Below are 25,113 nucleotides of genomic sequence, written 5' to 3'. Positions count from 1 at the left end.
GAGGCTGATCGGATCAGGGGTCGAGCTTGCGATCCTGCCCGGCATTCCGGTTTGTGCTTTCGCGAAGGTTGAGACCCCGGACTCCGAGGTCTAACCTGAAGGCAGGGCGATGCACCGAGAGACGAAGGGGTGAGTCAGGGGACTCGAGGGTGTCACGTGTGTTTTATAGTTTCGGTCGTCCGAGGGCGAAGAGGTGTTGACGGACGGACGGATAGACTGACGGCGGGAGGGGCGGGGGGCCAACGACCCAACACCACCGGGGTTGCCGCCTGGCTGAAAACCCGTCCACACAATCCTGGAGTGAAACCCAAACAGTGTTGCCAAACGTCTGTGGCGCATAGCGCAAGCTCCGATTTGCATTTCGTTTGTACGTCAACGAAATGCGAAATATTTTGCATAGCGCATTTTATTACGGCCGTCCTCTCTCCTCCCCGACATCCTGCAGCAATTCCTGCGCTACATCACCGCGGTGCATTCCTGCGAGCATCCACGCGTTATATCATCCACGAGTATTACACGGGCTGCGCCGATGACGCCGCGAGCGGACAGCCTCATTGAATTTTGACATTGAAGCCGGTCAATCCGACGTGTTGTCCCGCCGCGATTATTTCCACGATACCGGATAAAATATTACTAATAAATTGCTGAATATTACTCTCGGTCCTCCGGGAGCCACATATGCAGGGCTAGACCCGACCAGACTCCAGCTACCCATTTTCTGGCTAAAGTTTGAAATTATCGCACCAACTTTTCGGCGTATATCAAGAGGTGTCGTGCGCTAACCAAAGCCAGAAATGATGAGGGAGGGAGGGAGGGAGGTGAGAGAGACAGAGAGAAAAAAAAGCAAAGCGCGCAAGTGGATGCTGTTTTGCTATTCTCAAATCTGCATGTCGTCTCTGTATACGCGTTGTCGCAAAGTCCACAAAACGCGTTGACTGACTCGACAAACTGTCTGAAAAACTGTGCTCCGTTCAGCTCGTGCGATTTGTGAAGAAGAACGTTCACCGTTGCTGACAGAATAATTGGGTTCCGGGTGATTGATGGCTCTTTAAAAACGACTGGGATTGCTCGCAACGTTCAGAAAAAAAAAGAAAAAAAAAATCATTCACGTGAGGGAAGTGAACGTGCAAACGTTTACGGTCTATGCGTTTGTCGCTAGGCGGAGTAAAACTCAGCGTAGAAGAAATTTCTTCGTTCCGCATTGCGGATTACTCTCAGCAGCGGAACGCGTGGCAAGGTAGAGACGTTAATGGAACGCGCGTCGAATCCTGTCGGTGCAGATACTCGGGTGTTGTTTGGAAAACTGCATGTTTAAAAAGTTGGGAAGGCGGGAGAGGTAGTAGGTGGGCAATAACTAAAACGCAACGGTTGCTCCAGCCTAGTTGACGCAGTGGTGGAAGGTACACAAAACTTTCCAGCCAAACAAATCCGAAACGGAAATCCGAAGAGTAGTCGGGGTGTCTCTCTCTCTTTCTCTCTCTCTCTCTCTCTCCCTCTCTCTCTCTCTCTCTCTCTCTCTCTCTTTCTGTGTGTGATGTAGCTCGCAGAAAAGTCGAGGGAGGCACGGTGTCGGTGTTGGCGGTGGCGGTGACCGAGTACCCGGTGTGCTCGTCCAACGGCGCAATTTGGATAAATAACATATCGATATCCCGTGCAGGATGGCGACAGTGACGTATGGAAACAAACGAGGGGCGTTCGTGAGCCGACTGTTTACAGGGCAACAGTGAGCCTCGGTTGGTCAGAGCGAGAGGGTGGCTTGCTCCGCAATGCTCGAGAGTTTCCCTTGTCTCTCTGGAATGATTCAGAGTGTTACACGGGGTGATATTTCTCATCCCGCGGTGGGAAATTCAGTATCGCGCAAAAGTAACACGTGCTTCGGGACAAATTCATCGAGCTGCTTGACGTTCGCTGCAAGGGGACCTGGGTGTGAGTGCCGCAGCAATCGATGAATCGTATCTTGGTTACATTCACGGTACATTTTGTACCGAAGGTTCGATGTCGGCGAGAAGGAAATTGGCTGCGGAAGAAGTTGCTGCGCCGTCTCTCGTTTCCCTTTAAAAATTATTATCGTCGATAAATACAAAGGAGATAAATCTATCCTTGCAGGTGTTGGAACATCCGCCCGAGAGGATGCGGGCTTGCTCTCGACCGCTAACTGTTCGGCTGGCACTCCGTCCACGTCGCTAGGGAAATCCGTCAAACTCGTTGAAAGATGGACGCCGGTAGTGGGAGTAGACGTGGCGGGTCCTTCGACCCGTTGAGCGATCACATGCGCAGCGCCCCGAAGAACAACGCTCAACCCGGCCGGATGATGAATACGTTTCTGCCCTGCTTGTAATTCAAGCCACCACTGGCATTTTAAAGTGGTTTCGAGCTATTATGAACTTCGGCACAGCCAGCTTTCGACTTTATATAAGAAGAAGGTTCGGCCGTAAAACTAACCGGCGAGGCCAGCCGAACCTAGGAGGAGGCACAACCTCATATTTTAACTCCGGTGGAACAATATTAAAACTACGGCAGCTGCGCCTCCACTATGGAGACAAGGTCTTCGGATCGCTGGAACAACTCCATCGTCATTTCTGCGCCGAATTGCCGTTGCGCAAGTAACGCATCGCCGGCGACTTCGGTATGATCGGTATGGAGCAACCCATACTTTATTGATGTACGCCAGGTATGGAATATCCATAAATGAAGAAAAGTAGCATGACACACCTGCAGATTGGAAATAATGAAGAATTTTACCAACCAAGGTAGGTAAACAGTTTTGTTTACAGCGTCAATATATTATTCTTTATATTTAGAATTTTGAATTTGGCGTACGTGAAACAATCAACTTACGTATAATTTGGGGCAAATTTATATCATGTCGTAACGGTACTTACGCAGTTATCTATGCGATCCGTGAATAATTAATTATAATGCACTTGAAGGTACTGATCATCTATTAATGAAGAAGCTATTAAACGTCGTACGATGATTGACTTAGCCACAACGAGTAAAGCGAAATAAATGGGATTGCTGAAAATGTTTTTACTCCTCTATAATTCTTGTTCTTTCTTTCATAATGCACGGTGAGCAGAGTGTATCGAATCGATGAGTAATGAAACGGGAATTTATCGTGCAGTATTAACGTAACACAGGGGAATTCCGATCATTTTGAAAATTACATTTAGTTAATATTTATTGAAATAATCTGACAGCGTGTACCACGAATCCGGAGGTTGTTTCAATTGTCTCGAACTTTGCACTGTTGCCGGTATTCCAATCTGAATTTTTCACGTCCGATGCAATATTCAACTAACTGAATATCTGGAACCCGTAACATACGAAAATGGAAGCTGCCCTCTTTCCGCATGCTCACAATCAGTTGATTATTCGCGATGATTTTTGGAATCTGGAGCGGTTCGTACTTTGCCAACCGGATCGTATAAAGACTAAACTAAACCGGAGAAACAGCTGGAGTGCATTTACTTAGGCCGCGAGGAGCTTGGCACTCCACTCAAGGAGCTTCTATCTTACTATCTTTGGCCTCTGGTTTGGTCTTGGCGAGCAACAGTCGCCAAGCTCACCTCTATCTTCATTTCGCCCATGTTCCTCCTCCCCCTCCATCTCCCTTTCTCTCTATCCCCTTCGCTCTGTGTATTTTACCTCGAATGTATCGACGATTTCGATCTGCCTCGCTATCATCGCGCCAAATATCGTATAGATATACGGTACACCATGTGCCGAACAATGACGAAACACTTGAGAATACAGAGAATGCACATTGTACAGTTGTACTGGCACATTTCTCGCCTCAATATTGATTGGCTGTTCACACTCAAGTTTGTTCCTCAACCGGCAAACTTACGAGTACTTGTATTCTGAATTCTATAGTAATCGGAACTGATATTCAAAACAAAAATTAAACGCACCGCCATATTTCTATTTTCCGAATTGACTCCAAAACGGAACTCAATTAACATTGAGTGTGGCTGCAATAACTCGTTGAACTTTTCATTTTCCCGAACAGGCAGCTGTGGCGACTGTTTTTTCTTTCATCTCTGTCAGTGTTTTTTAGACACACCCTTTTCCTGTATCATTCCGGTGAAATAAAGTGAACTGTGGTATTCACACGAGGTAAGCGATATATTTCACACTAAACTCGGCCACTTTAGTACGCAGTATTGATTCCTTTAAGTATGCAGGGTGGCTTGGTGTCCCGGCCTGCGTATACCTCGTTACCCGGTAGAAGCGAGGGTGCACCTGTGTGTACGTGTGAGCGGCGGTAGGCTCGTTTAAATGATGCGGTTTCTTTCAAGGCCTGCGTACGGAAAAGTGCTTGAATGAATAACGAGGCAGCCAAGACTCGAGGCGTGCGTAGTTCGATAAATAGCGCATCAATTAAACGCTGGGGTGGCGAAAAGTCAAACGTGCAGGCTACGGCAAAGAGGGCGAGAGGAATTCCGAGCTGATCTTGAAAAGGGTGCGCAAGGAGTGCGAAGGGATGAAAAGGGTGAAACGAAGCTGACGGAAAGTCGAAGGCCTGGACACGAACGAGTCGATGCATATCGATTAAAAGCGTTTGAAATTTGCATAATGACATGGAAAATAGCTGTGGGGTTAGTATTCTAGTATTGGTCAGAGTTAATTGAACCAATTCACTGCTCTAATTAGCATTTCAGTGATAATTGAAAGTTGATTTGGCAATCAATTAGGTGCTGTCCATTGCAGGCATTGATTATCACAAACAAGATTTCGACAGATCAAAATTTCTCTGGTGTCATAACGAAAGTATTAACCTGTCACGTACTTGAAGTTTTACGCTATCGGCTTACTGGCCGTGCACGTATCCCTGTCACCGGTTTGTGAAAATTGACATTCGAAATATATTCGATTCTCGCACGTCTCTGTCTTTCCTCCGAGGCTGCACGTTCTTAAATACGTCGGCCGGGGACGCGTTGGAGTGAAACAAGTTTGAATAAATCAGTCTTGCCTTGGGACAGCAGAGAGCACACGATTTTGTGAAGATGGAAAGAAACACGTTCGTACATGAAATAATATAGCAGCTGAATTCTGGTAGCGACTCAAATTTCCGGAATTTGGGAATCACTCGTATAGACAGCGCAGATATATCTGTCCATTCCCATTTCGTTCCGCTGACAGACGAAGTAAATCAAGTCACGTGTCATTTACCCGAATACGTAATGCATCGAATAAATATACCACCCACTACGCACCCTCTTCAACGACCAGCGCACGAATAAGTTGATAAATCCGAATGACTCTATTCCCGCCATTGCGGCTGTTTGATTGAGCCCGCGAGTTAGCTCTGTTGCGATAATTTCACGAGGAGACCGTTTTTGAAGTAGCCGTTGTAACACGCCAGTGATTTCGTTTCTAACGAACCCGCAAAAGCGTGAAGCTCTACTCACTGTTCGGACGTTATACGAATTTTGCAGTCAAGTTTTCAGCACTCTTGGCGTCTCCATTACACAGATTTATTCATAGGAAATCCTTTACGAAAGTAAAAGTCAAATAACGATCATGCGGTGGGAAATCTTCGCCGATATAGGAATTCAAGTAACTGCGTTGAACCTGTAGTGTGGTTCTTGACGCCTGCAAAGCGAATATAGAGGGTAGGTACACGGAATTTCTCGGCTAAAGGAGCGGACGTGAAACGAGGAAAGCGACGAAGGAGCGACGAAGCTCATGGAAAAATGAGATACGACAGAGCAGCTGAGCGTAAAATGGTCTCCAGCCTCGGTAGGTGATCCTCTCCCTGTACCCAGCCTCTTTTCCACCATCTTTCGCTCCTCCCCCTTATACCGCGCAAACCACCCTCTCTGAATCTTTGACTATATATCCTACTCCACCTCTCGTTTCTCCCCTGAAAATCTGCCCTGCGAAATATATATTATGTATATATATGTATATATATATATACATATATATGTATATATATATATATATATATATATATATATATATATATATGTATATAAAATGTATATATGTATGTCCCTAACCAAGAGCGCATATTTTACAATTATGCGGACGTGAATATGGGAAGATGTGAGGAACTTCGCTTGTCAGAATTTAATAGCGAGTCGGCAATTAAACGGGCTTCAAGTTAATGGTCTGCCTCGTGAAACGTACCCCCCCCCCCAAGAGCGTGGTATAAAATATATATAATCATATTTGAACAAGAATATAGTATCTTATATTTCGTTCGTCGCTCTCTCGTGAATTGACTATTTCAGACAAGGTTCATGGATTGATGTCCCCTAATTAGCTAATCTAGTTGCAGATGTACGTTAAACGAGTTGAATTGAGTGTTCGCATTGTGATAAAAAAAAAACAATAGCGAAAACTCGAATGAATTGCATTTTAAGTATGAAACAAGCGAAACCAAGACAAGAAAATTAATCCTGAATCGATCCTCACTTTGTAGTTGACGAGTATAATCTCTCTCCCTCTCATTATCAGTAAAACGTAAGGCGTGGAAGATCCTGACATTTATTAATTTCACCTCTACCGTGTCTCAGGTGTTTCATCGTATATGATGACGAGCTTGTAACGATCTTGCAGATGTGTGACACACGCTGTTTGTTGTATCGAAACAAAGCTGAAAATGACTAAAACCATGAAAAGTTGCCATTCGACGAATCGTAGGACTTCCACTCTTCTGGTGGTTGCGCTAAGACTGAAAGTTAAAGCTCTCTCTTTTGGAAAGAGAAACTACAAGCGGATGGAGACTCCATCCCGCATCTTGATCAATACAGGAACGGCCTACTCTACCCCAGCTATAGCAGTGGCAGGAGCAGAAACAGCAGCAGCAGCAGCAGCATACTCCCAATCTTACGCGCAACATGATCCTTTCCTTTCCTTGCCTTTCTTCCCTTCCTCTCCTTTTATTCCCGTTCGTTCCCATCTCGCTACAGATTCTTCTCTGATTCGAACCAATGCGCATACGATCTCAGCCTCGTCTCTGTCTGCTTTACATAGCCTTCCGTTTTCTTCCGGAATTAGAGTACATAGGCCGAGGAGCACCACACACCGGGAGAAAAACGCGCGAGTGATTCTTCATCGAAGCGGAAGCTCCAAACGCAGCGGCTGGGTGCGTTGCCGTTCCTCGAAATAATCCAAGGGAGGAAGAAGAAGGATTAAATAAAACCCTCTCCAGATTCCTGAAACCTCAATGACGAGAAGCCTTCAGAGGGAATTAATCGATCGAACGTCGAAGCTATTTGTTACGTGGAGAGGCAGCGCTTTCAGGTAAGGCATAGGAGAGATCCTCCCTCTCGGAAAAAAGCTAGTCGCCACCGGCCGTGTACAGGCAACTGTGACGACGAAGCGCGGCTCGGAAATTGCAAAGTTTCTCTGGCTCAAAGTGAGGCAGGGATCCCTGATGTACCCTGCGCCGTCCCTGTCGAACGGCTCAGACTTTTCTAGTAGACGTACCGAGTATACGGGAATCGAACGTTTCCAGAATGCCAATCTTCAACTTGGTAATTCAGTAGCGAGCCTACTGCGCCGGTAACGCGATTTCGAGCACGTATAAGCGAAAATAGCTGGTTGAATAGACGATACACCTCGAATCGAGGGACTTTGAATGATCGGAGAAGATGAGAAAATAAATAAATCAATATTGTACAAGGATGAAGGTTCCCTCTGAATGCCGAATTCCCCTCCTGGGTATCTTGTACGTATAAAGTGTGAGTATCTCCTTCATATTATGGCCACTAAACAGGATCCCTTCTACAATAAATGCTCGAGATCGTTATTTTCCTCCAAGGAAGAATATCCTTTCTGTGCCCCCCGTGTGTTCTCGTTGTCCTATTTCAATGGACTGTTGCATTTTTGAAATACATCGGGTAGCATCAACACGACTGTCTGCCGGCATTGAACGCTTCGCTTATTTGATTAAGGTGCATTGAAGGCGTGCGATGCATATAATTGCATAAATTGCTTTTGATGTGCGCACCTTGCTCATAGCCCTGGCTTTACTGAAAGGGGTGAAGCGGCTAAAGAGCCCACTAGAAGCCGTGAGCGTTCAAGGCGCCATCATCAGGTAGCTCAGATATTGCTCCACACATTCAGGAAGGCTTTAGAAACTGAAATCCGGTACGAAGGAACGTGTCACTCCTCCGTGTACCTTTTCATGAAATATGGCAGCGCGTCGAAAAAGGTGAATGACCAACGTCTCGGAGTCGTGGCTGCTTCATCTAAGGATTAGCCAGATATCTGAACTGAAAAATTTACACATGACAAAAGTTTCTCGTGTATGGATAAGTGCAAGCACGTAAAGTGTCGGGGGAAAATGCCTGCAGAAAAACCGACTACTGTCAAAATGTAACTAGCGGAAGCACCAAGGGCTTACGTCGTTTGAACCGTCTTCAATGCGAAACGTTTAAAACAGTCGCCACAGTGCAATTGTGGCGCCCGCAATGTTTCTCCTGTACGTATGTATACCTATACCCTGCAGCCATGGAGCAACGCTAGGCTTTTCGCCTGCCCGCATCAAGGATGTATGAGAAATGATATAATTTTCGTTTAATTAAAACCGTAATAACAGTTTTGACTGCATTCTCGGAGATAGGTAGGGAGTAGCATTAAAATATATACGAGGTAGCGAGGAAAAGGAGGAGAAGGGGTGGCGGGAATTGAGGAGAGGAGAAAAAGCCGGGAACCGAGAATAGAAGGCGAGCCTTGGTCGGTGAAAAGGTAGCCTGATGGCCCGTAGCGGTGACAAAGAAAGGCGAAAGGAAGACGGAAATCCTGAGCGGACCTCTAATCATTTTTGGAATCTTTGGGAAAAGTCTTCAAGGATTACTGCGGTGCTTGACTCCGTGATGACCTCGGAATTTCAACCATCACTGGTAATTCATTGAATTGAACATTCTCCGACAGACAACCATTGCCGCATCGCCTCGCTGACGAGCAAACATTATACCGGAGATAACGACGAGTCTAGCAAATTTGTGCCAAGGAAGCCTGTCTACCAGTCTGGAGATGACGTTTCGTGAGCTTAAGGAATTACCCAGAGATGCGCGATGCAGATAACACAGTATGTTGTGACACACGATGTTTGTAAGTACTTGTGTATAGTCCATTCTGCATCAAGTACTACGAATACTGCAAACGCTTTGTCAATCTTCTTTTAGCCCGAGTTCATTTCGTTCCTATGATAAAATACCCAAATTCTTGATTCGTGACTTATCGCACAGAAATGGTGTTATCGATCATTTTTCAGTAGTAATGACATTTTTCCAAGGGCATTTTCAATCCTATATTGATTCTGATCACAATTTCTTGCTGCACGTTAGTTTTGCGAAGAATAATTCAAGGTCTGAAGACTCGCGGTAAAGCGTCGTCAAATATGAAAGATTGAGTTTTCGCTTCCGACGCCTCGCGTTACGTCGACCAGAAATGACATTGTAAATTGATTCGAAGCGACAGTAAAATACTGCAAGGAAAAAGGGGAGTGAAATTTTGATATCAACTTCTGATACAACAGGTATAAATATTACGACAAATTGAAAGAGTCAGAATGATAAACTAGCGGAGTCAAAGTACGAATGAATTTTATACCCCAAATAAATTTTTGGCATTACTCGATGAGGAAGACGATGCAACTCATCAACGTTGCACACTTCACCGCTCCAATATCTAACATTTCACTTCAAAAATGTTTCTTTCACCAGCCCCAGGCCTCCGAGCCCTCTTAAAAAACCGCTAAACCGAAAGACGGAATTGCGGCTCGATCGCACCTCGGACAATGGAAGTGAATGGAACATTTCTACCCTAAAAACCGGGCTGCACATTCGTTCGAGAGCTCTCGTAGCGCGCAGTAGCTGACCTATCGCAGTGGTAAAGTGCAAAGTCTAATAGAACGCCTGGGAATGGTACGGTTGAACTAGGAAAGGGCACTGAAGGGGGTGGGTCGAGGGCGAGGACGAGAACGAGGGCGGGTCAGCTCACGGATCGGTAGCGCAAAGAGGACCGGGAGGCAGGGGGTGGGAAAGCCTTTGGGCTTTGCTGCGAAGGGTGACCGCAGGATCTCCGCTGACTATCGACGTTGCTTACCCTCGACCAGCGGAGTGCAGAAGCTGGTAGCGGTATAGGGTAACGGGCGGGTAGGATAACACCGAAGATGTCAGCTCGGCACAATATTATCCTACCCGCCCGCCCCCTTCTCACGATCAGTCGGAATTCCCGTAGAGTCGGACGGGGCGTTTTAAATTATCGGCGAATACGTGGACCTCGAGATAATCTCCCGGCGTGAAATATGGGAGTCGGTACAGTGGCTGGTCATTTATTCGCTGTTGAACCTTCCCAATTCGTGTGTAATTCCGAAGAACAGCGCAGTCACGTGCGGTCGCTCTGCTAGCGATGAGAAATAAATAATCCGACTAAGACAAAGAGGGATTCGCGCCAAAGGTGTCGCGCCGACAAGAGTTTATAGGGCGTATTATCTCGCTTGCAGTTCAATAGGCGGGGGGAAGAGTATAAAAAAAAGGAGCGCAGAGAAAAGGAAAGGTAAAAAAAGAAAATAACCGGAACAAAGGGACCACTGGGCAAAATAATACGGAAGCGAATGGACCGGAGAGTACAGTATATGCGAGCATCCGCCCCCCGTGGTTCTGTGTTAGTGCGGGCGACGTAAGCTCAGGAATGGAGCAGTGTGCGTGTCAGTGTAGACGCGTTTCTGGAAAATGAGATAGAGAAGGGGTGAAAAGGAGGACCGGGGAGAGCGGGATGGTTTGGAGGCCTACTAGGCTCTGAGGGCGAGAACAGTGGAAACAATAGAGGAAATAAAATAAAGCTTAGGAGAGAGAGAGAACTTTTATTTATAAGACAAAGAGGGAATTATGAGTCTTATGTATATTATACCTACATGTATACGAGTATATATATATATATATATATATATATATACATTCTAGGCCAGAGAGAGAAAATAACCAGGGAATAAAACGTCAGATGCAGGAAATCGCTGCCGACTGGTTAACGATATTACGAATTACTGTTGACCAGCCGCCGTTGCGATCCTTTCAATGCAAACAATGTCTGTCAGTCACTTATTTGGAAATGTGTGTGTCACAAAAGCTAGAGGATAATCGTTTACTTTTTAGCGTTCCATATCTCAAAAGGTGGAAATGGAACGCATGAAAATTTTTATTCAAAGTTAATTGAGGGTGGTTTTCTTATCCGTCCAATGCGATGTTAGGCTGTCTGATTTGAGAAATACCCTCCTTCAACGTTGTTTCAAAATCAATAGAACACTAGAAGAATGTATGTATAACGTATACAATGTTATACACGTGATGTGAAAAGAGGCGGTTAACTTTTACACAACCCACATTTATTTTTATTTATGTTTTGTTGTTATTTATGTGTATTTTTTCTCCCTTTTTCTCTTTTCGTCCCTATATGCCAGCTGCTCCTTACGTTGCTGAATCTGAAACTTCTTGCCACGTCTCGCGAACAATATACGGAATATTTTGTTACGCATAAATCTTGGAAGAGAAAAAGTGGCCGAGGGGAGTTTTCGTATATTTCGAAACCATAGAACACTTCCAATGACATCGAAGCGTTACTAAACGATAGCTGCGGATGATATATTCTGAATTTGAAATTCACCTTGAGTAACTTTCCCGAATTCTTCAACTGCAATTTGAACTGCATTGGCAAAAAATATAAACAGAAAATCTGGACTCATCCTTCGGCTCGATTCAATAAATATTACCGGATCGCTGTCGGAGATTTTTCTCCCTCTATTCCCTAGTTCTCAGGTCGCGCAGATGACCCAACAATTTTACGACATGCTATCAAAATACTGAGGTATACGTAAAACCTCTATCTCAGCCATATCGCGACGATAGTCGTTGTCGTTGAAGATAAGTGCTGATGGCACAAGGCTGCGGAGTTTTGGACTGACCATCGATCCCTGGTCAGTCGCCGCTGGATTGCGCAGGCCGTTGACTCTCTTCAGTCTTGTGCCGACGCAGACCAACATCAGCGGTGTTATTACTACACGCAACGGTCATTACCGGTCTTTCTTGGTCAACCCGACCAAACGCCACGAGCAGATTTAAAAAAAAAGAGTTGGAATTACAAATTAATGCTTTTTGGCCGTGTGAAATGCTGGTGGATTCATTTTTATTACTGCACTAAAAAAAAGCCCCCTCTATTGGTTTTGTATGCTCAACAACATGTAATTTACACCAAGGGCGTTGACCGAGAAATGCAAAGCTTGCGCGCAGCGCCTCCTTTATGCTTACCAAGGAGCCGGTTTCTCACTGGTATAATGTTTGATAGTGTTCGTAAAACGAGTGGGAGGTCATAACCTGAACACTTTTTCATTTACCCTCCTCATGAGCCTGTACCATCGACGGTATGTACACATTTTGTCATAAAATACTAGAGGAAAGACGTGAAAGTAATTGGATGTAACATCGCACATTTACTGCCATATTTTATAAGACATGTCGTGGCAAGAGATTGCAAATTGATGTCATAATTGAATAGAGAAGTATGAGTTGACTAAAAATTTCGGTCCGACTGAAATTAGAGAGTCAACTTCAGATAAGTTGATATAATAATCTCACCTTTAGTTACTTCAGGATAGGATCCCCGCAAAGAATCTGAAGTGATAGCCTTGCTGATAAGGCTTTAACTTCAAGCACACAATGTTGGAGCCCCGGAAATCGTGACGAGGAAAATCGTCATTCATTATTAATCTTCGAACAGTATTGAACTGGCCCGACATATCAATTGCAGTTATGAAACTCTTCGATAGGTAATGAAAAAGTTGAAATGTCTATTTGATGATGAGGAAGCTGCTGATGAGGAGGATATTATCGTCGGTGAACCACAAGAGATTGGTTGAACCTAGAACAACTTGATGAAATGAGTACAAAGGAGCAGGCTTACGTTTGTTACAGAATCAACCAACTGCCTGAACATATACCCGTATTCACAGAAGGATCCAAGTTCCTGACGTTAAAGCATGTACAGAGTCATAATTGTATTTCCCGAGGATCTGTGAACGGGTGCTTGCGCCATTTGGTGGGAGTTTGCAGCTGGATTAGCAAAGCTCCCCAGGGCGCGAGGAGAAAATACCTCGTTCTAAATTTATTCTACCTTAAATTGACAGCGCGGATGAAGTAACCAAGTCGAAGGTCGCCGTTATCAAACTCTTCAGCCTCTGATCATGAAGGGCCTACTTAGAAACACTTCGAAGTGCGATCCTGCGACGAACGTCTCAAGCACGGCTTAACTGCTTGCTCGAAATGTTTCACGAGTGCAGTCTATAAATATACGAAGGCCGGCTGAATTATCTATTGATTTTGAATAGCTGAAGAGTGGCTGGCTAGCCACCACCGACCACCGGATTAGGGACGCTAGGCAGGCTGTGGCCATGAGGCCACCCTGGTATTCTGGCTCGGCGATCCATGGGCTTTATCATCGTCCCCCCCTGGTCCCTACGCATCGTCTGCTACCCTTTCCACCCCGCCATCATAGTGGCATGGTACACGTGTAATCAGCCGCTGATTAGCCAAACACGAGGACCAAGCTGTCCGCGTATTATTTCGAGTTAAGCCAAACAAAAATTTGGTCCTCGTATCGCGACGGTGGATACTAATGGGCACATCTGTCAACTGTCAGTGGTGATTATTGATTTTCACCCCACCTTCTCTCCTTGCACGGGACGTGTACTCAAACACCGATAAAACTATGGTTTCCATAGCTGGCCGTGGTGCTTACGATAAATGATATTATCAGTGGAGCAAATTCATTTCTAATCAGTATAGAGAGGATTTTTTTCTGTTGAAACGGTGAAAGGTTACTGTACGCAAATCTCTTACCAGTCCTAACACCCGTAACCAGATTTCACTTAACATTAATACCAACTACGAAGTGATGCATTAGGAAATAGTTCGTTGAAATTCTACGAGTCGCAAAAAACTACTTATCACGCTACCAAACCCACATTTGCGAATTCAAAACTGAAAATACAGCCACAATACCGAACACAAGATGATTTAGTATGGTTTCAAATGAAACAATGAACATAGAGACTCCTTCAGTTGGTTCCGTTTCACGAGTGTTTGACGGGTCTAAATGAATATACCCGTACAAACGAGTTAAAAAACTTTTTGAAACAGTTCTTCTCTAACCTTTCCTATCCTCTCCCGCTTTGCTGTCCTCACTCGACAAAGTGGTTCTAATTAGAAGACCATAAAGAGTCAGTCTCTGACAGTGTATGTATCCACTGGTAGAACCAGCGCGAAACTAGCAGCATCTAGCAACTAGCAGAGGCTGGCCGTAACAGTGGAAAGCCTTCCTTCGTGTTACCATGCGCAAAGTGTGAGGAAGTATGAGTATATGGAGTGCTGGGAAAGCACAACCGTTCCTTTCATGTTCACTGGGTCTGGGACGAGGGCAAGGGTGAAGTGGGGGGTGAAGGGGTTGAAAAAGTGAGGCGCAGGGCCTCACTTCCTAATTATTTCTACCTCGGCTTGCGAGTAATGGCTATATAACGGGATTCCATTGTTTAACTGTTAATTTTTGCGGCGTGTTGGCAATGAAAGTGGCTGCCGGAACACGCAAGCTCCAGCCAACTTTGAACCTCCAACTCGGAATGCTAGCTGCAATTATTTACCCACCATTTTTTCGGTCGTGTGACTTATACCTTCACCACGAAGCTTTATCACTGCTTTTTCTCGACAACGGAAGATATTCTTGATAATCTGAGGTCATCAGCTACTGTATAACGACACACATAAATGAAGCAGCAAAAATCTGAAAACTGTAGAAACAGTTTTCAAAAAGATACAACACCCGCGGTTCGTCTTATCCCGAAAGATGGCTGTTTCTGAAAAATTCAGACGGTGCCTCGATAAGGTATTCATGGCCCGATTGATTTTTCACCCTCCTCTATCACGTTATTACTATATTCGTATATACGTGAACGAAAGATAGAAAGAAGTAGTGTGTAAATAGTTTATCTCAAGTACGTATCTCGCCGAAGGAGTTTTTTAAATTTTCAACAAATGAACCAGATAAGACATCGAGAATATAAAAAAAATTGTAAGTCTCAACTTAGGGTTGAAAGAAAACGTGACGTCTCTCACAGTCTGCGAATCAACCAGAGATGCGACCTTCGCAATTAGTTAAAATTTCAAAGAATTATTGATCGCATAGTCACGGGTATAAGCACAGCTTGTCCAGAGTTCTTGTACAGTAATTAACCACTCGGCACGATATATCGCAATGATCATAGTTCGATTTCTACATCTCATGAGACAAATAAATGTCGTATCCGATGGACGGAAGATATTAGATTACGCAATGAGATACCGTTCTACCGCAACTAGCACGATACGTACATTTTATTTTGAATACGTGGTAACGATTGAAAGGCAAACTCCCGTTCATTCATTACGGGATTTTTGTACCCGGTAAAAGAACAGTGGATGAATAAACGAGTGGATAAACAATTTGACGCGTTCATAAATGGATAGAGTTGAATATAGCCCCGAGTTTCAAGGCAAGTGATGTATTGTAAAAGTTTAAAAAGCAAACGTGGTAGGAAAATACTTTCACGGTGCAGCGCACACAAATTGGCTACTTTATTCAATGCGTATATCGCGCGCACCTACGTAGCTTCGAAACCGCGGGCTGAGATTTGAACGTGGATTGAGCACTTGAATCGGGGGAGTTTCCTGCTTGATTTTAAAAACGTAATACCACCGTTGTGAGAAATGTCTCCAATAGACTAGAAAATATTAAGGTACATCGAAAGTACTGGCAACAAAGTTTTCTGCTTGAACTAGAGAAAAGATGTGCATCGAACTTCATGGCAGTTACCGCTAAAAAGAAATATATTTCCTGTACCTCTGCACGAAGTTTGAAAGAGCAATCTCCAATTCTAACTATACAAGCAAGGAAAAAAAAAGTTATAGCCTCAATTGCGCATTCCATATTTTTCAAACTTTTCTCTCGTTTCATAATTCACTGCGTGAAAACTGTTGTCATAACGTGAAAATGTCCATTAAACACGGTTGCTCCGTTTCTACGCATTGCGATCGAGACAATTAAGCCCGACAAATCGCTGTATCGTCCTAATGTCTTTGAAAACCTGTTTCAAACGAGCGCATTCGTCTGCCGACAATCAAATCCTGTTTCGGTAGCGCAGAGCCTTGCGTCACGACGCAAATCACGTTACGCGCGGAGTGCAGTGCAGCCTTGGCAACGGAAATTACGCAGAAACTCGGTACCTCATCACTCTTCACGTACTCCCCGGGGCGCGTTAATTCCTGCACCGTAATCGTTACCTTTGACCGTGCACGGAAAGGGCGCTCAAAACCTACCCCTACGAAAAATTTCTTACCCTCGACATTTTCAACCTTTAATTTAGACTTTTTGCCCTTTGCCCGTGTCCGAATTTTACTAATGATAGGCCAATGTTGGACGGAGTATAAATTACCCCGAAATACGACGATCCATTATCTCTGACCCTATCTTTCTCTCCTTTACGTATTCTCGGTGAACTCGATCGGCTCAGTCGATCGGAAAGAACGTAATTTCACCCGGAGATAAAACCGCGGAAACTGTCTATTTACGAATGAATGCGATCCTCTTACAGAGACCGTTTGAACGCTGAGTGGAAGTATTTTTTGAAAATTTCTGCAGTAGATACAGGTACTTGCGGTAGTTGAAGCTCGCCCTCGGGCGGTCCGGAGATTAAAAAAGGCAGCGCAAGTGAAAAGGGTGGAAAGGGTAACGAGGCGGGATGCGAAGCGGGATGAGGGAAGGGATCGGGGTGGGGTAAAGCAAGCAATGGAATGGCGATTTGTCGCATATGCATGTACCGTCGAAACTTTCGACGATTTTATGATTCTTCTGTATGACTTATGACGTAGCGAGACAAAATGTTTAGAAATCCCGCAAGTCGGAAGAATAGGCCGTTGCAACGTAGAAGCGATGCCAAGATCTCTCGAGGAGCGGGCTTCTCCCTCTAATCCAACCCCGTTATCCGCATCTCTCGTTCTCTCACCGACGTACCCTTCGTCGTTCTCTTGGCTGCCGCCGTCCCTTCCCTTCCCCGTATCGCGTGCAGCTTCCCACTGTACTTCGCTTTCTCTTACTTCCTCAACCCCTCGCTTTGTTATGTTAATTGTTTCAAACTCGTGGCATCATCGCTACGTTTATTTTCCATTGTCATCACTTCCCAGCCTCTCCTCTTCCCTTTGTTGTATACGCATCTACGTATTCTGTAGATGTGCACAAGCACTCTCCTCTTGCTCGTTCTCTTCACGAATATCCGTACCGTTCCATCTGGGATGCAGTGGTTTCGTATCAAGTACAAAACTGGTATATGCATGATAAGTGGACCACGACTCGATGCCAAGCACAGGACTTCACGTATACGTGTATATCTGCGCGTCCCTCTTCGACGCTTTTTATTTTTTGTCTACTTCCATGCTTCCAGCTCCGTGACTGTTGCTGTTTGAGTAACGCTTTTCCGCGAGCAGCTTGTCAGCAATTGAAGTATAAAATCTCAATACGCTTACCGGTGGACCATTGTTGGCCATGATCTACGTTTATGGGCGTGGCGATAGCAAATCGTTGCATACATTTCATCGCGCAATGTTTGAGATAGTGTCAACGGCAACGGAGCCAGCAGATCTTGGGCACTTGTTGGAAATACGCGACGCGTCATAGAAAGATCTACTTCGTTAAAATTTCACCATTTCGAAAGTCTGTCAGAATCGTGGCTAAAGAATATTTGTTACATTACACGCATTATAAATTCGTAATGTTCAAGTTCGTCGAAAAAAAAAATCTTTCAACGTAACTCGTAAAAAGCATATGAAAGTTGATAGCAAAAGTCATATCTGTCATTCCACCGTAGACACATCGCTTTAATACGAGATGTGCGGTACTTTTCAGAGAAAGAAAAAACAATAATTCAATTACGCAACGGTGGCCCAAAGAAGTTTTCCGACGACATGTAAGGGTTGCGTTAGCGGGACGATTGCTGGTACCGAAAACGAATAGGAACACGGTTAACCGTCGGCCACAAGCATCGGTGTCATGCCGCCTTTGGCATTAGTATTCTACTCGCATTTCCAACACGCTGTTGGTAAAGAGTCGCACTTGTTGGCGTCGGGGGACCTGGACAGTGGGAGGAAGAGGATGGCTTGGCTCGGACGCCACGACGGCAAACGAGAGTGTGCAGTGGCCGGTCCCCCGGAGAATTCCAGGACCGCAGTCCTAAATCAGGTTTTATTCCCCGGTGAGTCGAGCGGCCGCCTCCCCCGGTCCGACGGTCCGGAATCAGCGTGCGGCCGATATCGAACGGTACGATCTTCGCTATCCAACTTTTGGCATAAATTTCTTTCAAGCCAATTCAACCGTTCGCTAATCGTTTTGCCATACATAACCACGATGCGTATGCGCGTGATCGACCAGCTCGCAGGTCGTTGTAAGGACTGTAACGACTTATCAAGCTTCCGTTCCTTTTGTCTTCCGATTTTCCGCGGTAGGAATTATCACCGCAAGGTGGTCGATGAGGAGCTTAGGAAAGGTACAATGCCGAAAGAACAACGGTGCGACGCGTCAATCGAGGGTGAATGAAAGGATGGAAAGGACGAAAACTCGAGGATGGTCCTGGCACCGCCTGGCGTTGCGTCGGTGGGGCGGTCACTATACGTGCCGTGTCGGGCCGACAACGTGCTTGAGGATTCGGGTCAGGCTGCTCCCTGCTTCGATTACAAATACGGAGAAACACAACTCTTAGAAGGTCTGCCAAAAGCAAACCTCGAGTCACTCCGGAGAATGATCCTCCGGCACCCTCGTTCTGGCGCGGAGCGGCGATCCTCCTTCTCTCGGTCGAATGCCGCAGGACCTTAAGCGTTTCAATTCCCGTAAAAACTCGTCCCCTCTGGCAATCACGAAACTTCGACCTCGCCGAGCATTTAGATGGAACGACGTGAAACTACGTATACGTAAAGTTTCCTCGCGAGGCCCTCGTCTCGAACGACGTGTGCGTGACGATGGAAGATCTGCGCGCGGGCTGAAAACCAACCTGAATGAAATTGGTGGCAACGCTTCGGTGCAAAAAGCGGACGCCTGTGGGTACGCGCGGAAATCTACTAACAAACCAGAGTGTATACACGCACGTGTAATATACGCAGTGCGATTTGTAAGTAAGCTTTAAAGTGTCGGAGGGAGGGAGGAGTGAGGGTGGCTCACGCAGCTCTCGGCGAACACTTTCACCTTGGCACTTGTAACCCACATATTTGAAAGCAACGTGGCAGCAAGGTACATGGTCGATCCGGGGAAACTCCGCACTCGCCGCGAACCGCAAATGAAAACGGAATTATTCAGGAGTGAAGATATTTGGAAGAAGTTTAGGCCGGTGTAAGTTTCGTATCCGTTCATCGCACCAGCCCAATTTAACCGTACCAAGCAACATCCTCTGGGACTCTAGCTATACCATCGACTGGCTCGAAATATAATTTGAGGCAAGCAGCGCCGAAGGTCGGGCATGGGATCGTTAATGGTCGATGGTAATGGTAAACGGTAGATGATGAAAGGTAGGGGCAAACCTGGCTGATAGAAGCAAAGTTCCGCGGCGCGCGGCCACGCACTCCCTGAGCGCTCCACGCTGCCTGAGTTAGTCCGCGTGTCTGCGGATCTTTCGAACCCTCGAAGAATTCCTTTGGAGCTCTATCGGTGGACGGACGCTAATCTCACTCTCACTTTCTGACGATATTATTGGGTCGTCGTCGAGACTCTACTATTCTCATATTTTTTTGTTTCTTTACAGTTAGGCGTCTGTGTCGACGCTCGTATAATTTATAATCCTAATTACTTGGCACGCAGGTATCACGTTATTAATTACACGTAAGGTTACCACTTTATTTTGAAATTTGAAAATTTCTTATTACCAAATTTAAACCAACTTTCGACAACCATCACCCGTCGTTTACAACTTCGAAGATAAGAAATTATTAACGTTTAACAACTCCTTGCTCACGTCGTACACCGTTATACTCGAATAATTATTTTCGTACAAAATTGAACCCGTCGAGATTTTTTTTAGAAGAAAAGTTTCGTACTGCTTCTATTTAATGCTAACTGTGTATACGGTGTTTGCTTTTCAATTTTGTTATTTTTTTAAGGCAACTACAACTTATACTTTTTACACACTAACAATTCCGCTGTCAACTTGATACCTGGCGTTAATCTCTCCATTGTGCGTCAACGAAACCGGTACAACTCAATCGGTATGCTTCTCGCAGTCTGAGCTTTCGCTTTTGCAGGTATTCAGCGTCGATCCTCCGAGCAGAGATCAGAGAGGTACCGTGAGAAAAAATTGTCCTCGCTTCTTGGTGATATCGTCGCTCGGCCACTTATAACGATAACCTTGGTATCAAGGGTCGGTACGAGTCCGAAACCGATTCAGGTCTGTCGACCGCGTGGCTTCTCACTGGTGAAGTTTCTCGTTCTCGCTAAAACACAATCACCCCCTACAGCTGCGGTTGATTATACTCGAATTTGATCCTCTCAATTCCTCCGTCAGTCTTGCTCACACGCCGATTGGCCGTTGATTGGGATAGTTATTTACCGGAAGGGCGAACTCCCCCAGGTTCGAAAAACACCCGAGAACGCCTAAGAACAACTGCAAGGTCGGACGACACGGAGATTGGTGAACACTGCGGTCGTTCTCCGCACACTGAGGATAGCTGACGTCACGAGCCCACCACGCGGCTGTTCGCGCCGGCGCTTATCGTCCTCACTTCGATACGCGCCCTCGGAACCAACGAACCGCTGAACCGTCGTCCGCGCGCGGTACCTACAGACCTAGGATAGTACTTACACTCCTGTATTCACGGTCTGCGTACAACACCTTGGATGGAGGGTCCTTTCCTCTTACCGGCACATGCCGAGTCCAGAAAATCCCCTTTGTTCGCAGACACCCTTGTCCTTTTCTGCTGTTGAGCCGGATCGGATGGACCCACGCTCTTCGAATCTCAGGGTGCAGTGTACGTATGAACGCGTGTCGTGTCAAAGTTGACCAAAATCAGACGATGACAGACCAAGTTTAGTAGTCGATTCCGAAATTCAACATCAGATAGTGTTATACTGACGCCACATTGCAGTTGTCGAAGTGAAAACCGCATTTATTTGACAGTGCGGGTATTCCAAAGTTGCGAATTTGTCAGCCGCGGCCTCCGTCTTCCTCGACTCGAGGCTTCCATCGTCCCTTTCGGACCCCTCATCCCTCTTCCTTTGCCTTTTTCCCTCCCGTCGTTTCCCTGACGAAATTGAATTTCGTCCCGTCGAACAACGCGTCGTGTGGCGCATTTCGGCTCGTTTGGAATTATCGAGCCGAAGCAAGGTGAAGCGTGTTTTCCACGGTCAAATCTTCGCCCCCTCAGAGCCGGCTAATCTTCATCCCCGAGGCTTTTCTTGCGTCGAGAAATCCTCTTCGACCTCGGCTGCATTTCCTCCAGCTCCCCCCGATCGGAGGGATGGAATGTGCGAATGGGTGCGACGACCACGGCCTGAAATCGCGTGGTTGTAAACACGGGTAGGTACATGCATGCCCCGGATAAGTGCGCGTACCCCGGGGTCCAGTGGTATGCGGGTTGATGCTGTGGATGACGAAAGGGGGAAGAAGAGAGGAAGCGGGGAGAGACCTCGCCGCCGTCAATCTCTCTCCGGTTGCTGGTGCCGGTGCTAGTGGCGTGGTAGGAGTCGGATGGAAATCAATAGCCCTGAATAATGAACCCCAAGGCAGCACCTCCCCCGCGTCTCCCCCTCGCCACTCTCCTCCACGGTCTGGAGCAGTCTCTCGTGCATCCTCTCATTCCCAAGCGAGAACGACTCCCCAGCCCCACCCCCACCTCCACCCCCGCAGCCGACGCCGCCACCCCCGCACCTTCACCTCCGCCCTTCGCGTCGGTGAAAGGAGGTGTTTGTGTCGTTCGCCCGGTCCTACTGCCGCTCTCAATCGCTAACTTGAAAATCGTGGGACCCCCTCGAACCCAATTCAGCTATAACAGACGGGGAACGACTTGGGCATAAAAGTATCACCGTGACTTTTTCGTCAGCGAATCGGATCATCGATTCCGCTCACCGTATCATGCCGCGGTCATGCATTCCGGTCTTCGCGCTCGCTTACGTCATCCGGACATACGACGTCTCCTGGGGGTGAAGGGGGCTGATCGATCGCGTCGAGCTGTCAATTGTTAACGTCAGCCTAACGCCGAGCGTTCAATCGTGCAACCGGTGATTTCGCCACGCCGATATAGGACCCAGCCATTTGTTAGTGTGTCGCGAGGATGGCAGACCAGCATCATCAGCAGCAGCAGCAGTAGCAGCAGCCGAAATCTCATCCCCGACCCATCGAGTCACGACGTTTTAGTGATTTGCAGAGACTCTCCGTGACACTGCCGCCCTTCCTGACAGTCTGCGATTACCTCATCGGTGCAATTTCCTTTAATTCATTCACAAATCGCACCTGAGTCGGGCCGATGTCTTCATAGCCTACTCGCGGCGGCTACCTGTGCCATGAATAAATAGACCCGTCAATTTCCATACTCGTTAACGATGATAATCTAGCAGGGCCTTATCGGCGATGCCGCTTCTGAACCTCTTGAAACCCTCGAACTTCCTGACCTGGCCAAAGCGATCCGAGTTACGTAGACAGGTTCACTCTGACACGTACGCCTGTATTATGCATGGGCTTAGACACTCCTTCCACCTGACTACGCTGAACTTCAACCTCTCGAAGATCGTATACTTAATTGGCAGAACGGTTTATGGACCATCTCACGTGTTAAGAATTCTCAGAGGCATTCTCAGCCATTATTCAGTATGATTAAATGGCCCCCTATTATGTCATGAAAAATTCAACGAACGGTAAACATGAGCGATAAAAATTGCTCAAAAATCGCTTACGTTACGTCGCAAATTTTGTATTTTTTTTATGATCGATTACACAGCTTAACCTTTTTTCCAACGAGCCTTGTCGAAAATTTGTTTTTCCACACCCGGGAAAATAACATGATTTTATAAAGTTTCGAAGATATAATAAATGAATAAACGTGCATGCCCTGATATCTCTTCACGCATCTTTTATGTCTCTTTCGCCTAAAGTTTGTTAGCCGTAAAGGTTGCACAATACCTAACAACTGTTTGATTCTGTTTTAAAGATTCCGAGATTGTTGGCACATTTTCCAAAAGAGATGTCGTAGAAGAAACAAAATACTTGAATCTGCACCCTTGATTAATTCCGGCGAACCCAACACTCTCAAATCTTATGATCAGCGCCTGAATGTTCGCAGAAAATTTCTGAGCCAGAATAAAAAAAAAGCATTGAAGTTCTAGTTACAATGGAAAAAGAGAAGAAATCACCGGGTAAGGCTATGAAACCATCAAGAAATTATCGCCCAACAGAGGCTCGGCGAAATGTGCGCAATAAAATTATTACAAGAGTAGCCATTTAAAACGACAGTTTTGAAAGGGAAAGAGCGAGTAAAGGAAAAAAATAAGGGTAAAAAGAAGCGAAAAGTTATTTGACTCGACCTGAGTTCACGGGCTATTCATCGTTGAATGAATCCGCGAAGAGAATTCTACTCTACCATTATTATGATAATTAATATCGCCGTTGTAGAAATTGCTCGACCGACCTGCAGCCCGTTGATGAGCGTAGCAAGTTCTACACACAGCCGCTCGAAGAGCATTGTACCAACTAAGAATGCCTTAGAAACGTCCACATAATCCGTATAACAGTTTTAATTACTTCGCCTAATCGTCCCAATATCCGTTATCTCTAACTGCAGTGACTCGCTTCGACCGAATCGTGCGCAAACACTTGTGAGTTAGTCTTACGAGGTGAAAAAACCCGCGCATATTAATAGTTAATAACGGTCCCTGTGTCCGAGGCAAACGACTCGGCTCAACCCTCGGCAAAACTCTCTCTTATCACTCGGTAGATTAAGACATTAGGCCGTAGAACGAGCCTTCCTCCATCGACGAAACGGAACGCCGCCGGGACGACGATGAAGCGTCGAGGACGAGGGTGAGGAAAGGGGTGAACATGCTAACGTATTCCGTGCGCCAGATACCGAACGATTTTGCAGGCAGCAACCGGACGCCGGTTAATATCCTTAATATCCAATATCCAGGATAACGAACTAACCGCCGTGCAGGAAAGTCAGCGTTCAGAGGCGACTCCTTTTGCTGTACGGACGCAAAGAATCGCGGAAACTCTGCGGGGGGAATATCAGTGCGACGGACTTGGAACATGGGATAGCTCCGCTTCAGGTACTAGAAGCAGCCCGAGGAAAATCTATTTCAAGCACGGCATAATGAGAACGATACCGTTTTCCCATAGCATTTTCTGGTCTCTTCAACGCTGAAACAAAGCTCTTCGTTTCTATCATATTTCCCAAGTGACTTCCGCTACGTGTATACTTCTGCCTCATGCTCGGCTTCTTTTCTTCCGTTTTCATCTCGACGGAAAATATATTTTTCCCATGCATACCGCAGCAGAGTTACCGTTGCTGCAGAGACTGGGTCCTCGGCTTTGAATATATCGCGTGGTCCCGCAGCAGATATAATACGCTGTTCGCGAAACGAAGTGTTCCTACCACTTCATTGGGTCTGTGATGTCGGAACAATTGCTCGTTCAACCAATTCTTGAGCAAAGCGTGGACTCGCGATTCGAACAAAACAGCTTCGATGCGGTGAATTTATTATCTAGAAAACTTTTGCAAACGAATTACGGCGTTGCGTTTCATCGGCTGGTGGTTGTTACTGCAGCGGGGCACCAACGCACGATGGCAACGTAGTTTAATAGCATTAGAGTAATTTTTGCTTTATACTTTCAACGAGCTCTCCTGCAGTCTGCAACAGTGAAGCGATCACGAGCGAGTTCTGCAGCGATAGCTTGCGTACAAATAGTCGCTGTATTTTCATGTTTAATTAAATTTTCATCCGAGTTATTCTAGGGAACGGGTGAGGGCGAGTAGGAAGGTGGCCGGTATAGGGCGTATGGCGTTTATACGGTAAATTATGACGCGAGTAGTACGTGCAACAATTCAC

General features: G+C 46.0%; 1 protein-coding gene across 6 annotated transcripts in view; it reads right to left on the bottom strand.

The window, feature by feature from the left end:
* The window catches only part of LOC124177183 (CUGBP Elav-like family member 4), a 528,908-nt gene extending 508,200 nt beyond the window's left edge, over positions 1-20,708 (bottom strand). For 5 of the 6 annotated variants that reach the window (XM_046559283.1, XM_046559287.1, XM_046559288.1 and 2 more), the window contains exon 1: positions 20,235-20,708. In XM_046559283.1, the coding sequence (XP_046415239.1) occupies positions 20,235-20,253 (19 nt within the window). In that variant the 5' untranslated portion in view covers positions 20,254-20,708. Of the gene's footprint in view, positions 1-19,604 lie in introns of all 6 variants that reach the window. The other variant, XM_046559292.1, reaches the window with a different exon arrangement.
* Between the last annotated feature and the right edge of the window lie 4,405 nt (positions 20,709-25,113).

The sequence above is a fragment of the Neodiprion fabricii genome, chromosome 3, assembly GCF_021155785.1.
Source record: "Neodiprion fabricii isolate iyNeoFabr1 chromosome 3, iyNeoFabr1.1, whole genome shotgun sequence".
In the NCBI taxonomy this organism is placed as follows: Eukaryota; Metazoa; Arthropoda; class Insecta; order Hymenoptera; family Diprionidae; genus Neodiprion; species Neodiprion fabricii.
Note: the sequence above shows the minus strand (reverse complement) of the source record. Positions and strands in the feature narration are given on the sequence as shown.